The 15,971-nt window shown below is 37.8% G+C and overlaps 1 protein-coding gene across 1 annotated transcript in view; it reads right to left on the bottom strand.

The window, feature by feature from the left end:
- The window catches only part of MOCOS (molybdenum cofactor sulfurase), a 223,861-nt gene that overhangs the window by 196,234 nt on the left and 11,656 nt on the right, over window positions 1-15,971 (bottom strand). The window contains exon 2 of the mRNA XM_042798201.1: window positions 1,854-1,943. Coding sequence (XP_042654135.1) covers window positions 1,854-1,943 — 90 coding nt within the window. The remainder of the gene's footprint in view (window positions 1-1,853; window positions 1,944-15,971) is intronic.

Genomic DNA, 15,971 nt, shown 5'->3' with positions numbered 1-15,971 from the left:
GCTCAAACCCAAAACTAAGACTTAGACTTTTCATGTCTGATGTTGCATTTCTGTAATTTCCAATTCAAATATTCTCAATTTAGAAGTGAGAATTTCTCTTACTTACATTACTTTCCCTCATTTACACATGCAACAGCTAAACTGCAGTTCTTTGGGCCTGTGGTTTAACACTAAGAAAATAAAAAAAACTGCAAGTCAAACTCCCCCTTCACTCACATCTATGTCTGTTAAATTAACTCTTTTTATACAACAGTTACTGACCTCAGAGTATCAGACCGTACTAGAGCTCTCGCTACCATTTTAGATAAAAACAGTATTAAAAAAGCTACGATTTGTTCTCCCGCAGCATTATAGGTACTGTGCAAATCTACTCCAAACTGGCAGCACTACTATTTCTATTCACAAACACTCAATTGATTCACAAATTATTTTTTTTCTGCCAGAGACAGTACTTATAATAAGGGTTGAGCCCAATGTTGTTTCAAATAACTAAGATCAGAGTGCATACATCTCACTTTACAATGGCTGTAGTGACAGAATATTAATTTTAATATCACTGACATGCACATGAATAGGAGATTCTGAATGTAATCAAATCAATGTATCTTGTTGTAACAGCAAAAAAACCTATTCCTATCAAGAACATCTATTTCATTGTGGAACTCAAATCCACATTCTGGATCCTAGCTTCACCATCATCCAGGAAGCAAAAGAGGGGGAAATAACACATACAATGGCACACTGAAAATAAAAACTGCCCAGAACTCTCAAGTGGCTCACACAGGTGATAAGCACAACTGTGCCAGTGCTTGAGTGAACATGGGTTTTATTTAAAGCAGTGGTACCTAGTTTTCAAATGAGGAATCAATTTGCTCTGTGTATCAGGGAGCACAAGGAAGACACAAAACTAGCAAAAAGGACACATAGTCTACAGATAGTAACACACAACAATTTTGATTACTTCAGTGGGACTACTCACAGCATATATAGATAATACTGTACAGTACATTTTTTTCTGGTCGAGCATGAATCACTGTAATGTAACCTGTCTTACACTGTGACAATATTTCCTAAACAATGGATGCTGCTGCCTTTGTATAAAAGTGCATTCAGTATGTGGTTCACCGCTAGATAATAATGTTAAGAAAGAAATTAAAGATTTAAGTAGAGGATCTGGAGATGAAGTACTTGTAGGTGGCGCTGAAGTGCCCACATTCACAGCTGCAATAGCTAAATCTCCACCCAGATATTGCACAATTCTGTACATATTTTTACTCACATTCTTATGGGCAAGATTGCTTTGGCTATACACATCCTTTTTTTCTGAGTATGCACCGAAGTCTAATGTTCTGGGAGAGGTATAGCACCTACACCCTGCCTAAATTCACTTGGGAACTTTGAGCTAAGCTTTTTTCTAAATAAAATGCTTATGCTGGGCCACAGTATAAGCTCCCTGGGATGACACTCACTGAGAAGGGGGATGGTTCTGGATTCTGGTCCTTGCATAAGAAATTGTTTCTGCATTTTGTGTGCGGAAAAAAAAGACTGAACAAAGAGCTACATTGAATTTGTTTATCTCCAGCACTGTGCCGTAACCCCTGGGCAACAGTCATACTCCCTTTGATCTTTTTTTTTCTTCACCAACACAGACATGTCCTTGGCCACCAAAGAACAAAGCTAGGGCTGACACGAAGGGACTATGAATCCTTTGTAAAATCACTGGTCTTCCAACTACTCTATAGTAGTGTTAAAAAAACTCACAGAAGTACTCTTCCAACAACTCAAGAGGCACAGTTTTCATCTATTTAGATGGAAACTTGAGAAGACTAATGGGAAGGCTGTTTTGCGCTTACCATAAATGTTGCTTCTGAGGTCATCAGTAAAAGCTTTAAGTAGGCTCTCTGGGAAAAGTGCTGAACCAGCATGGTCAAGGTAAGTAATACCTAAAATAAAAATAAAATTACTAGATTCAAATTTTTAAATATTTAATTCCATTTTCTCCCACAGACTATATTGTGAAGTGCACCATTCTAACACCCCTACTGCAGTACACCACACAAAAAGTCAATTTCCCAAAACTTCCTGGGGTATGATATTTCTCTAAGTGACTTAGAGGTCTCTACAGCTGTTGAAAAACACTTCTCAAATAAGTTCCAATAGTCATGCAATATTCACAGCAAGGCATCTTTCATTCACTAGCAGAAGAAAAAAAGGAGGATGCAATAGAAGCCCAACATTTTGATTTAATCTTTATAATTTTAATTAAAACCAAAATATTTTAAGGAGCACTTCCTTTCACGTTTAGATTACATTCTTTGGAAGAGAAAAATTTTTTTGTTCTGCCTGTACAAGACTGAGCAAGCTGGTGTCTTCAGTCACAGTACCTTGTTACTCCTTGGCACTACTTATTATGAAAACTACTATTACCAAAATGATAATAATTAATAGCAACAACAATAGTAGCATTGCCTCCTTGCTGACAAATGAAGTAATTCTCTCAAGAACTGACAAGGCCTAAATCATTCTTGAAGCCCAAAGGCAGGACTACTTTAAGTTCTAATGTATTTAAATATTTCTTGCCACTGTGCAGTACTTAACATTCAATTCAATTTTAAAATCTCCTTTTATATTATTAAGCTATTGCAAAACTTTTAAATAAATGCTTAGGAAACGAAGACTTCTTCATGTTTGGCCATTTTAGATTTCTTAATCTTTAGCAATTATTCTTCCATTTCTCCAGTGTGTTTCATGCCCTTTATTAGTTTTTTCATTTCACTTACCTTAAGTATTTCAACCTATTTCAAATTTTAATAACGATGAATATGATTACAATTGGAATTTATAAGTATTTTAAAGGCCTTCCCTTTCCACAGGGATTTAAAACTGAGTTAAGCTTTAAACAAGAAGCCTTGACACTTGGAAATATATATTATGTTGCTGTAGCAGTGATTCAGTGGGTAAAGATGTGAGGCAGTGCTCATGATAAAACCAATCTGGACACCCATCCTCTCTCTTATTTTCAAAAGATAAAAGCTTTTCCCTGCCTTAAGATTTCCCTCCTTAGAGTGTCTAGAAAAAGCAGAATTTTTAATGATGGCTTGAAGTTAATCAAGTGTTTTGAGGTGCTTTGAGGGGTGGAGTGTGGACGAAGCCTGGATCAATTTATTAGATGTACAGACGTTAGGTTTTTACTGTTTTTTTTTTTTAAATCCTACAAAGTTTCTCCTACGCAGTATGAAGTGGCACATACAAGCCCGCAGGGATCAAAAATGCATACACGGTGTCCACCCGGCCCAGTGTCTGACAGGAGAGGTTACAGCCGTCCGTCTCACCCCCCAAAACGCAGAGGGTTTGGAGGGAGAGAGGCGCTCTGCCTCATGGCCGGAGACAAGCCGGCCCCAGCACGGGGACAGGGGCACAGGGACGGCAGCTCATACGCCCACCGCGGCCGCTCTGAGGCCTGGGCCCGCCGCAGGCGCCCGCAGCTTGGCGCCCAGCGCCTCCGCCCCGAGGCGGAGCTGAAGGGAGGAGTAGCAGCCGTGACCGCCAACGCCAGGGCCCAGCTCGATGGCAGCGGTCAGGGCCTACGGCTGGGAGAGCCGGGAATTGCTGGCCTAGAGTCGAGAAGGGGAAGAGGCAGCCCTGAGCCAGAAAGGTCCTGGCGGCGACCATCCCAGCCAATGCTCTCTCAACAAAGCCCGCACAGAGACGCCAATTGACTCATCAGCTCTTCTGGGTACCACACGAACAGCCAAGTGATGCTCCTCTGGAGGCAGACAACTGCCGGTTTCGGATCCTCCCAGCCCTAAGGAGGTTGACAGCATTGAAGTGATAACTCAACTGTCCAGCACAAGCGAAAACCAGGCAACCAGCTGAGGCTCCTCAAACACAAAACATCCACCAACAAGGGGACGGGTGCTTTCTGTCCCGACCGACACTCCTGTGAGGCCATGTGGACTAGAAGATCTCTAGGTAAAGGCCCCCTAAGTGATTCATTATGTAGCTCGTTACAAAGGACAGTACTGCAGTTGTGTGAAACGGAGGTAAAAAAAACAGCCGGTCATTTTTTAAATTCCTCTTCTGGGTATATTATTTTGAAAATGTGGGAGGACTTCTGGCTGAGGAAGGAAAAATTATTAATTCTTACACTTTTACTTTATCTTTAATGCTGCTGTTTAATTGAAAACAGAGAACAGCATTTAATACTCTCTCCACTGCCCCCCCAAAAGAAATAGGCTTTCTCATCATTTGAGACTGGGCTGAAACAAATATCTTTATTGCTATTGCACTTTTATGCTGTAGTTTTTTCCTTCCTGTGTTATTTCAATAAAACTATATTTTGAAAGGAAAGAAAAAATAATGTGGCACATGCATAACACTAGCAAAGAAAAGAACATTAATAACTTTCATTGTGCTTTTCCCCTGCTTTAATAACATTTGCTATTTTAACTTTATTGAACGCACATTAACTAAAGAGATTTGTCAGTATACACAGACTAATACAGTTCCCCCTGTTTCACTGTGGTATTTAGCATATAGACTGTCAGCACTATGAAATTGTACTGTTCACAGGAAGTAACAGGAGAAAGAAATATAGTATGATCAACCAAGAGAAAAATCAAACTGCAGTATCCATCAGGACATGGTTTCATTGCTCAGGGAAAATGTAAAATTAACTTTTAGTTTAATTTACATACTATTATGTTTTGAACATGTAACTGACTTCATTGATCTAATAATATACCAACTATTTGATAAAATCACATTTCAGAAGTAGGGTTTTTTAATAGGAGTATCGAAAACCATTCAGTGTGTCGGCATTATTTATAGAAAATTATTCAGCATGAGTATCAGTTCATAAGCTGTAATATTCATATGCTAACATTCTCACAGATTAATTTTACATGGGGAACTCTTTGGGAACCAACACAGATCAGTCTGTCCTGCTGAAGAAAGCCCCAGCCCAGCTCTTTTTCCTCCTTCTGTGCTACAATTCACCTCTTACTAAAGCATCTGCCATCACTGTGTGCCTGCCTTGGCTCTTTGTAAAACTTCATGAGTGCACATGCACATAAAGCCTCAGAAATGCCAGGGGACCATTCAGTGTAACTGAACATTTCTATCTCTTAAATGAAAAAAGATAATTTCATTTGGAGCATTTTAAAATTTGAGTTTAAGATAAGGTGAGAAGATTCAACTATACATAGTCTGACTACCTGCAAAACAAAGGCAAAAAGAAACTACCTGGATTAATCTTTTGGAGGCAAAATACCTGCTTCTGACACTTTCCTAAAAGGTGACTCCACCAGACTTTTAAGAAATTTAAAGACATCGTCTGATGAACTGAGAGTAGAATAAGGTGACTATATCTTTATTAAATCTTTTAGTAATTATTGAATTTATATATACACCTACCACCCAGAGGATGGTCTAGATATGGTGGAGCACAGAGAAAGCATGGAGGCACTCCCTACAAAAGTCTGGTGGCACATGGAGAGTGAGTATACTCCTCCTTCACACCCCACCCGTAAACTCATGTCTGGTCACGTAGCTCCTACCTGGCTAAATTTTTACCACTTCAGTGTTACATAATCTGCTCTTTTAATCCCTGAAATTGTTCTTGGTGCTACAGATTTCAGAACTTTGAGTATCACTTCCGAAAATAATGTTTTCCTACATTCCACATGGCTGCTCCATGTCCACCTCCTTAACCACTTGCCATCCTGTGATTCTACCACAGTCATCAAAACAGGCTGACCTGCACTGTGGCTTCACAGATTATTTCTCACAGCTCCAGCACTTCAAAATTCCTTCACTCCAGATGATTACAGGCTGCCAGTTACATTGTCAGAAGTTTCATAATGAAGAATGAAATGTGTAGTTACAAGGCAGCAACTGTACAGAGTCATGAATTTTGATTGGTGGGTATAATTGCAATTCAGTGGGATTATATAAACAATCTTACTAGGAAAGTAACTACAGCCAATGCCCTGGGGAGACAGTATATATCTTAAGTACAGCAATATTAACAAAACCAGTATGAAATAGATTATATGAAAACAAGCTAAAGGCAAAATGAAGCATAAGCTGTTAGAAGATAAATATGAGAGATTTTCATACACCAAAACAAAAGCAAGAGAACAACCAAGAGACAAAATAGGGAGGTCTCTGCAGAGGATATAGACAAGTGTGATATCACTTGGACATAGTGAGGTTTTAACAGGTAGTATCAGATCAGGTTATTTTAGTCGTCTAAGTCAGATGCCCTTTTGAGGCCACTCCCTCTTTCCATTGACTGCATAAGAACTTAGCTCCCCCCAGGAATGCTCCTACATTAAATGTCAAAAGTAGCTTTAACACTGGATTTATGTAATACACACAACCTTTATAAAAATTCCTGAAATCTCACGATGATACAGGTCATGATATGCCCACACACTGTACAAACAGATAAAGATTCTGGTTCTGCAAATTCATTAATTAAGTACATTAAAAGCAAAACAGAAAAAAAAAAAATATCCTACTAGTATGGCTTGAGATTTGCTTTTTCTTGATATTTTCTGTGTTAAACATTTAGTGAATACTGCTATATGTACCTTCAGTTCCTGTTTGGCACCAATTTAGACAAAAATTACCAAAACCAGTGTATGTTTTCTGAATAATGCTGTGCCTCTCACCTAAACACTCCTGATCTGCTAAACAAGATGTTTTGTTTCTCTTGCTCAGGGCCATGGAGCTCTTCAAAAGACCACAAAAGCATATTGTTTGATGGACAAGGCCATAGATGCCCAAAGCCTGAACAGTTACCATGTAGTTAAAGGAGACACTCTTCCTCAGCATGACTTGACTTAATTGCTACAGTGCTGGTGAAGTAATGCAGCAGTCAGCCCGCAGCCATGGGGCACGTTCTGCTTCTCACTGCCAGTCCACCGAGTTCATCAATTCAAGTAATCACAGCTTGATCCAACTGCCAAATGCTGATCCACACCGGACTGTAAGTAACCTGGATAATGGTATCAATATTTTAAGGGCTGCTAACAAGTTACTGAGTTCTGTGGGAAACTGGTGTTTAATTAATGCATGTTAGTGTTCGACTTGACGGACTGATTACAAATAGCAAAGCATGAAATGTGCGATTACATTTATCCATAATAAGTTCCCATTATTTTTCTCCATGTGCTACTGTCTTGCATTACTTGCTCTCATTGCTTATTACCTACAGTAAAGCAGACAGAACATTAGAACAGTTTACAGTCAGTGCCATAAACCCTCTTTGTTTGCTGTACTCCTCAGCAGGGGCCATACTGACTCCACAAAAGCTATTTAGGTGGCTAGGGTTATTCCAGTAAGCACTGGCACCATTCTATGCACATGAGCCCCTACTTGCAGCTTACAGTTTACAGCTTGCTGATATTAAGGCCTATGGGAGCACAAAAGAAAGCAATGATTTCTTATTTATTAAGAAGTCACATCCAACCCTATGAAATGTAGCTTTCACAGCTACAGAAAATAAAGTTGCATGCCATCAAATTTCATCATTTGCCAGCTCCTGTGCTAAATGAGACCACAGTAAGGGGATCAATCAGCACCCACATTCATCCATTTGGCCTACCTGTAAGACACAGCTTTATTCAGTGCTCACTTTTTGTTCACTGGGGCGTGATTAAATATCGACTACAGTCAGTGATGTTATTTCCAGTTATTTTTAACGGGTTGTGTGAGACCAGCTGAAGCCTTACAAGTAAAGGCATGAATCAGAGGTACCTCAGCTACATGTGAATAACATACTGTAGTCTACTGTCTTGACATCTTTGGATGAAATATAAATCACAAGTGATTCATATTTATGCAAGTCTTCAAACAACTGTAACTAAACCAAACCGAAACTAGCTTTCACACTTCCCTAGTGAAGTTACTACCATTTTTCAGTCTCTTCTTTTTTCTCTCTGATGCAATCGATCAAATGAAAGAAGAGTTGAAAGAGAACATATTCCTGTTCTTCTATTACTGGAAAATGCTTTTGTTGTTTTGCCAAAATTTTCACAGAAACATTCACTTTTCTGTAGGAAAGAAGCCTTCAGAATTGCCGCTGGAGATGAAAACACGACGGTAAAAAGCAGTGTTTAAGGAATCTTAATAATAATTGTGTTTAATAGTGGTCATTAGCTAAACATTCTAGAAGCATCCTCCTGCTCTAATTTACCTCCCATTCTTCCCATAAAACAGCCACAGGCTTACAACAACATGCCAAGATAATGTTTGAAACTGACTTTTCTAGTCAGTTCTACTTCTTGTTCTGTGACCTGAATTAATTGGATTCATATAAAATCTAGGACAAATTAGTGACTCTAAGTATTCCCTGCAAAATATATCAAATTAAATGTACAGTGATATATAGACGGCCTTTTAAATTATTTTATGCATTTCCAAAAACACTAGGAGAAGACAAAGTAAGTTCAAAACAACAGAAAAACAAAAAGTAACCTGCTTCTCCCTTTTCCCTTAAAACTCATTTTGTTACACAGAAATACTCAAATCACTATGAGCTTTGGGGAGCTAGAGCCTTGGGCTGAACATGCAACCGTAGCCATAATTACACACCCACGTGAGAACTGGTACATGCAATAAACACTGAATGCCAGACAGCAAAAAGCGGTTATCCTGACTGTGGAGGCCCTACATAATTACTTCCCAGCAACCATTTCTTACCGATGACAAGACAACATGTAATGGCTTCTTTGGCAAATGCAACAGTACCTCCCTCTGCTGGCTTTTTCTGGCAAGGAGGCTGCTACCACAAACCAATAATAAAGTTATTCTCCAGTGGAAGCTCTTCACACAAGGTTCCCTGCAGACAGTTACAGGCCTTTGTATTTATTTATTTATACCGTTTACACTATTTATTTATACCATCCAGCAAATATTCCATTGCCAGGAACAGATAGTGAAGATCAGTTCTGGGGATGTAAGAAGAGAAACATAATTTTCCCTTCAGCAGAAACGTGGACTGTCTGTCAGAGACAAACATGTAACTCCAAATAACCATGTTACCAAGAGGAACAGTATGTAAATTCAAAGACTGCGAAATGAAGAGCGTGATGACTGTTGGCCAGAAAACAAGAGGCCTGAGAAGACTGTTCCGGCCCACAGTGGGCAGTCCTTTGCTACAACAGGTAACTACACTCACCAACCAAGCTATATCCACCTAAAAAACAGATAGGTTGTTAGTCTACCTTGCTCAAACCAGAATGGTGCTTCAGAATTGCATTCTCTTAGTAAGAAATTACATTTTAACCTCTAGACAATGTTTTTTCATTGTCAGTGTATTCTTGTATCTCCCATGTAGCATAATTTTGCTTTAATACCTATCTTCAGCCACTTGGCTTCAACAAGTATTTCTCCCTTTACTTCTAAAGCATGATAAATCTGACAACCTATTCTAGTATTACTGCTACCTCTTCCAGCTGGAAGCCCTTTCTCTGGGATTAAGAGAGGGATGGAGAACATGGGGTTGGAGAGCAGGACACGTATTATAGAAGATCTCAGAATTTTTGAAAAAGAGTCATTTTCCCTGACTTTACTGGAAAAATACCTCCTCAGACCAATCCCTCCATATCTCATGGCATACATTACTGTTACTCCTTACACGTGGTTTACACTCCTAATTGTTATAGTAGTCAGAAAAAACAGCATTATTAAACCAAGAAGAGGTTTAATGCTTGAAAAGTCTATGTATAAAGCTTGACAAAGATCTCCTGTATCACCTTCTCACTAGTAAGCAGACACCAATGTAAAGTGAGACCACAAACAGGAGACAGTAACAATTTTTCAGTGTGCTTTCTACAGTGGGAAAAAATGTTAAGTACATGAGTTTCAGTATCACTTCTGAGTAACTACCTAAGATTTAATATAATGTCTCGTGGGGCTTACATGTTAATAAAACACATAAATACTGAGATTTTATTAGAGAGATAGGAAATATGCACGAAAAACTATGTATAAGCTTTTATAGTGCATCTCTATTAAGTTAATCTAAACATTTTTCCATCATAAAATCTTTTGGCACCACTTCCCCACAGAGCAAGCCTGCTTAACTTGTACTTTACAGTAATTTGATCCAAGCTGCGACCTCAAGTGAAACTTGTTCAACTATAAACAGACTGATCTAAATTATAAGATTATGCTCAATTACTTTACCTTTACTGAAGTTCACAGACAGCATTAGATAAACAGACATCGATAATATAAATCATTAAATAAATTTATTTCTTATTTGGGGATTTTTTTGAAATGAGAATTATTTTGTAATATTTTTCAGGACTGACTGTAATTTCCTAATAGCTACACAAATACAACAATACTTCAGTGTAAAAACCATCACTTAATTGGAAAACATGATTCTTCCCACTCAAAAAATAAATATGTAACAGATACAAACAGGTTTCTGTCAATAATTTAATAGGAAAATAATTATATACTCGCATAAATGTTCTGTTAATACGTTATTCTATTAGGCCTATATTAGTTTCTACAGCTTATTTTGCATTTATTAGGGGTCTTCCCAAGAATATATTCAAAGTCTTCAACAACCATTTCCAGGAATTTGCTAGGAATGGAAAAAACACATTTATCAACAAGTGGTGTTAGAGTAAACCACAGTTTTAAATTCTGAAACAGTATGACACCCTCAGAGGTTTGTTAACTAGTTCTGACAAAAGTAACAAAATACCAGCTTCCTAACGACTAGGCCTGAATGCAGCAGTATGTGAGAGAAATCCTACCCAAGACTGCTTTTAATAGGAATAACAGCATGCAGATTCCAGATACGCTATTTGTTTAACTTCACTGATGTCCAGCGTGTTCCAGCTTACTAAAAGAAAACTAAAAACACTGAAGCTATTGACACAAGCACATAGCTTATGAACTTCTTTCTAAGAACTGTTAAAATGGGACACAGCTTTTGGAGGTTTGGTCATTACTCTGAACGTAACTTTGGACAGCAAAAATCCACTGCTGGATACTGGCACACAGCTGTTCAGAAGGAGTTTGTGGCTCTTCCAGAGACATTATCTCTCATTGGGTACAGACATTACAATTTCAGAGGTCACGTTCTCTGATCTCTGAAGGGTTGCAATGGGACAAAAAAAAATATTTTCCAAATTCCAGTGAGTCAAAAGGAACCCGAGCAAAGTCTGACTGAGTTTCCAGATGTACTACAATGAATAACCAGAGTAGAACTTTGCGTTCAGGGCACGGAGACCTCACCTCTGTGGAACACAAACAAGCTCCATTCAAACACAAGAACCTGCATCAAGGTCTGATACAGAGCCTCTGAAGTAATTATGAAGCTCTGCTGAACTCTGTATGAGTTAAACCATTAACAAGTAAGCTATAATCAGCACTTCCTAAACATACTGCACTGATTACATTTTTGGTTCCAGGCCAAGTTAAAGAGCTGGGTTATGATCGCCACAGAAGCTTAAACGGCCTTTGAAACAAGTGCAATTTTAATTTCTTGAATAAGATATTATTAATGGGTGGTCGTATTGCTGTCTCCTCATATGGCATCTACAGGACATCTTCAGTCTCTGGGGTAGGCATGCACTCTCTAGAAGTCCAGGTATGAATTCAAAAAGTGCAACATTTTTAATAATCTATCAGCAAAAGAAGTAGGAGGGCTATAACAACAGGCACCAGCAACAGAATCTCAAATTTACATAAATCAGCTTACTAGAGTCAGTTACATCAAATGAAGAACTGCTCCAGAAGTGTATTCAAGGCATCCAGGTGATTAAGTGTTTCCTCCAAGCACATATTCTACACCTTTATTTACAAATATGCACAAATGTGCCTGTGTATGCAGTACTGAGAGGGGTATATGAATATATGTACGCAAGTATTCCCTTAAGAGGATAATTAGTGTTTTCATGTTGCTTCTTGTAGCAGAGAACATAAGGAAAAGCAGATGTGAATCTGGAGACTCTCTTCCCTTACAGCTCTCTTCCACCTTCTCTTCTCTACCACTTCTCTAACTGTATTTTTTGATATTTTAGGCAAAGTGAGAACCTAGAAGTTATCACATCTGCTTTCTGCCTCGCTTAATCAAAATTAATGTCTACAGAACAGCATCAACACTCAACAAAAACAATACAAATTTCTGATAACATATCAAAGCTGTTGGATTTTTGTCAGGGCTTCTTTTGTTAAAGAAAGAAAAAATACTTCACCTTAAGTGCCCCTTCCCTCCACTGAAAATAAGACAGACCAAAACAAAGGTATCTAAAATATCTACATTAACCATAGTTACTGGCAGATATCTTTGAAGAGAGTTAGGCACACTTCTAACCTGAATAAATTTGCATTCACTTGAGAATTCCAGTACAGGGGACTGAGTTCTAATGCTGTTCAGCCCAGTGCAAGTCCATTTGATCAACTACTTTTCTCCTTTGCAACTTTGTTTGTCAGGATGCTCTATGTTTAAATAAAAGTAGGATTTGGGGCATCTGTGAAGTTAATCCGATTTATGCTAGTACTAAGAGAACACAAATATCCAAGCATCATAAACCAAATAACAGACTGACACTACTGATATAAACATACAGAATTTCTTGTTTGGTAACAACATTCCAGTGGATACTTTTGCCTACAAAAATGAGTTTCACAGTTGCTCCTTCTTTTTTTTTTTTTTTTTATGGACACAGCAATAAAGCAATTACAACTTTATCCCAGTTTTATAACTATATACCTAAGGTATACTTTGCTGCTCTTCACTAAATCATGGAATAATTCCTCTCAATTAAAGGGCTTCTTTCAATACTAATGACATTAGAAATGAAAGAGAATTATAATTTCACCATAAATAATTCAAAGTACTAAATACAAATGGCCCCATTAACACTAGACTAGCTTTGAGAATGAATACAAAATTATGCATGGAAAAACAAATATTCCACAGTTTCCCTAATGCCTGAACTCTGAGCTTAAAATCACAACTCTGCCACAACACCAGCTATTGTGTTTTGCCTCAAGGCAGCTGAGAAAACATTATGCACTTAAAAACCATGGTCTTCCCACACAAAGTGTATGGTCTTGCCATATTTGAATAAATGACAAGACCAGACACGATATGCATTCAACGTACCTTACTTGGTTTATGACACAAGATACTTGAAAATACTCTCTAGATAAAACCCCACACAGCATACTCTGCCTCCAGAACTGACCACAGGACTGGATCCCGAGTATGAGTACCGATTTCGTACCTGGAGTCTCCGTAACTGTTATAACCACACTAGAGTGCTGGAGCTCCATACCCATGCTGAAGCCTAGTCCTTCTTTACAGACCACTTCCACTGATGCTGTACAAAACAGATTGCTGATGGGCAAAGGATGCCAGGTGGCAAGTAGAGAGTTATACAAGCTAACAAATTCAGGAATTGATTCTGTAACATGAAATGAGGATGGATGGGAATTTTAAGTGAGGTGAACATTATTTATGACAATGAATGATCAAATTAATAATGAATGGTATTATCATAAATGGAAAAGTAATAGTAATTTGCTAATATTTCAGAGCTAATTTCTGCAATGTTAATTTTCAAATACTTCCTCAGACTTACTAGTCTAAAACTATACCTAGAAGTAACATGACAGAATACTATTGAGTTTCTGTAAGGAGCTGTTACTATATCCTGAAAATTTCTACTTCTCGTTGAATTTGTGCTTGCATGCATAATATTACCATATTTCCCCAAAGCAATTACATTTAAGGCAACAATAGTAAGTTTGGTTCTTATCACTTGCATTTTAAAGCTACTTATTTGTCACTAAGATGAAATTCATTTGTAATTCCTGTTTATTTTTAGCAAAACTGTATGAACATTTTTCACCAAAAGGATCAACCAGGACGTGTAAAAATGAAACACCTGAACGTAACAAAACCACCTTCTCAAATAGTTAGTAAAGGTTCCCAGTGGAGCACAGAAAGGCTGAACTATGGGTCAGGTGTTCCTGAAAATATAAGGGAAAAGATCATAACTCTAAGCAAAGAAAGCACAAAATCAAACTGTTTAAATAAAAATTTAAATTTTAAAATTAGTATGTTAAGGGGCCTTCAGTTGTGTCCTTAATTACTGTTACATCAAGAAGAACCTGATTTTCAAAGAATTCTAAGATCACATCCATCGTAAATCTGGTTCATCAGATGTCTCAATCTGCGCCACCACCTTTCAAATTAAAGTATCCAAAATTCAAACAGGGAAAAGGGGAAAAAATGTTGGTCAAAATATTCTGACACAATGATAATTCAAAGAATGCATCTAATCCAGTACATACAATTGGTCTTACGTGTTTTGTTTCAGACCCATTTACTTCTAACAACTGCTCTCCAAATTAGTGCCATAAATACCAGAATAAGAGTGATCCCTATAATGTCATGTAGTCACCATAACACAATTAGTGGCTCCCCAGTAGTCAACCTAGAATGAATCCAGGCAATTAGCTGCACAGAACATCACGCAGGTTTCACGTGAGATAACTGGCTTGAGCAAGTTTGTTTCCAAACAGACAGTGAGCATTCCTTAGTATTTTATATCCACAACAGATACGTGATACTTTGCCTCCACAGAAAGTCAGGATAAAGTGATAAAGTGAACCACATGAGATCAGTTATTGCACAGTGTACATAATTTTTTTTTTTTTTTTTATTCCTACAGGAGCAAACTACAGGCTTCCCTTCTCCAACTTCTGATGACTGAGGGATACAAGAAAGGCATTAAGTGTAAATTTTTGCCCTTGCTTACCCCATGCTCTTTTTTCCCCCTATGCCCCTTCCAACTTGAAACACTTTTATTTCCTTCTGCTACGGGAGATGACTGTTAGGCGCTTTGTGTTCTCACCACAGTGAGACTAAAATTCCTGGATTTATATGCATATACCAATTCATCTGTATTTATTTATATTTTTATATATACCTATTGTAATGACTGCTCAGTGAAAAGACAATAAGAAACCATCAGTTTTGATAGGAATAGGTTCTTCCTTTTTTTCCCATTTTGTAATTTTTTCTCATATTATATTCCTTTCTACAAACTGAGAACCCCAACCAACATACATCCAGAGACTATATACATTAGACTAGACTCCTCTTTTCTTCTGAGTCATTCCAATAGGAATGCATAGCGCAGTAAAGTAGATTCAGTGCACACAACACTGTCCATAACTTATTTACATCAAGAGCCTAAGCAGTAAACTTTCTCTAGATTCAGCTATTTCTGTTCTCCAACTACATGGAAATTCAATCTACAGAAAAAAAAAAAAAAAAAAAAAAAAAAAAGGAGATGTATAGTGACTAGCAAGACCACAAGTCATGCAGAGAGATTATTAAAAAAAAGTATAAAAACTAATCTCTTGTCCTAAAGGAAAAAACAAGAGAGGTCCCTTCTACACCCTACCCCTTAGATCTGGAAGCTTTTTATAACTGTATTATAAATACCAATTTTACTAATTTTAAAAATTCTCTTGCTGTTTCAATACAACCCACGTAAGAACCCAGGTAATTTTTAAAGACACAATAAGTTCCATAAACATAAAGTTTATGAGTCATCTGAAGAAATGGGAACTAGCCAAAGCAGGTTTTGCCCCCTAACTTCCCAAGAGCCACTGATCATGTATAGTTTTACATGTAACACTGAAATACAAAAACTGAAGGAGATCATTGTAAATTAACTGTATTTGATTAGTTTAGTACATAATCACATTCCTACCACTAGAGTGGAAGGAAACAGAAATAAAAGTGACTGATATTAGAGGCTGGATGTACCCAGAAGGTATCTAGCATTCAGATTTGAAGATCTGATCAGACACTTCTGGAAACATGACAGCTATCATGAGATTATTTGGTACTGTTTCCCTCACTTCAGTGGCACTGAAGTTTATCCAGGAAGTGCTGCAGTGTGATCCTCATGACACCT

This window comes from Tyto alba, unplaced genomic scaffold (genome assembly GCF_018691265.1).
Source record: "Tyto alba isolate M040663 unplaced genomic scaffold, T.alba_DEE_v4.0 Super-Scaffold_27, whole genome shotgun sequence".
Taxonomy (NCBI): domain Eukaryota; kingdom Metazoa; phylum Chordata; class Aves; order Strigiformes; family Tytonidae; genus Tyto; species Tyto alba.
This window is presented reverse-complemented; position numbering and strand designations above follow the sequence as displayed.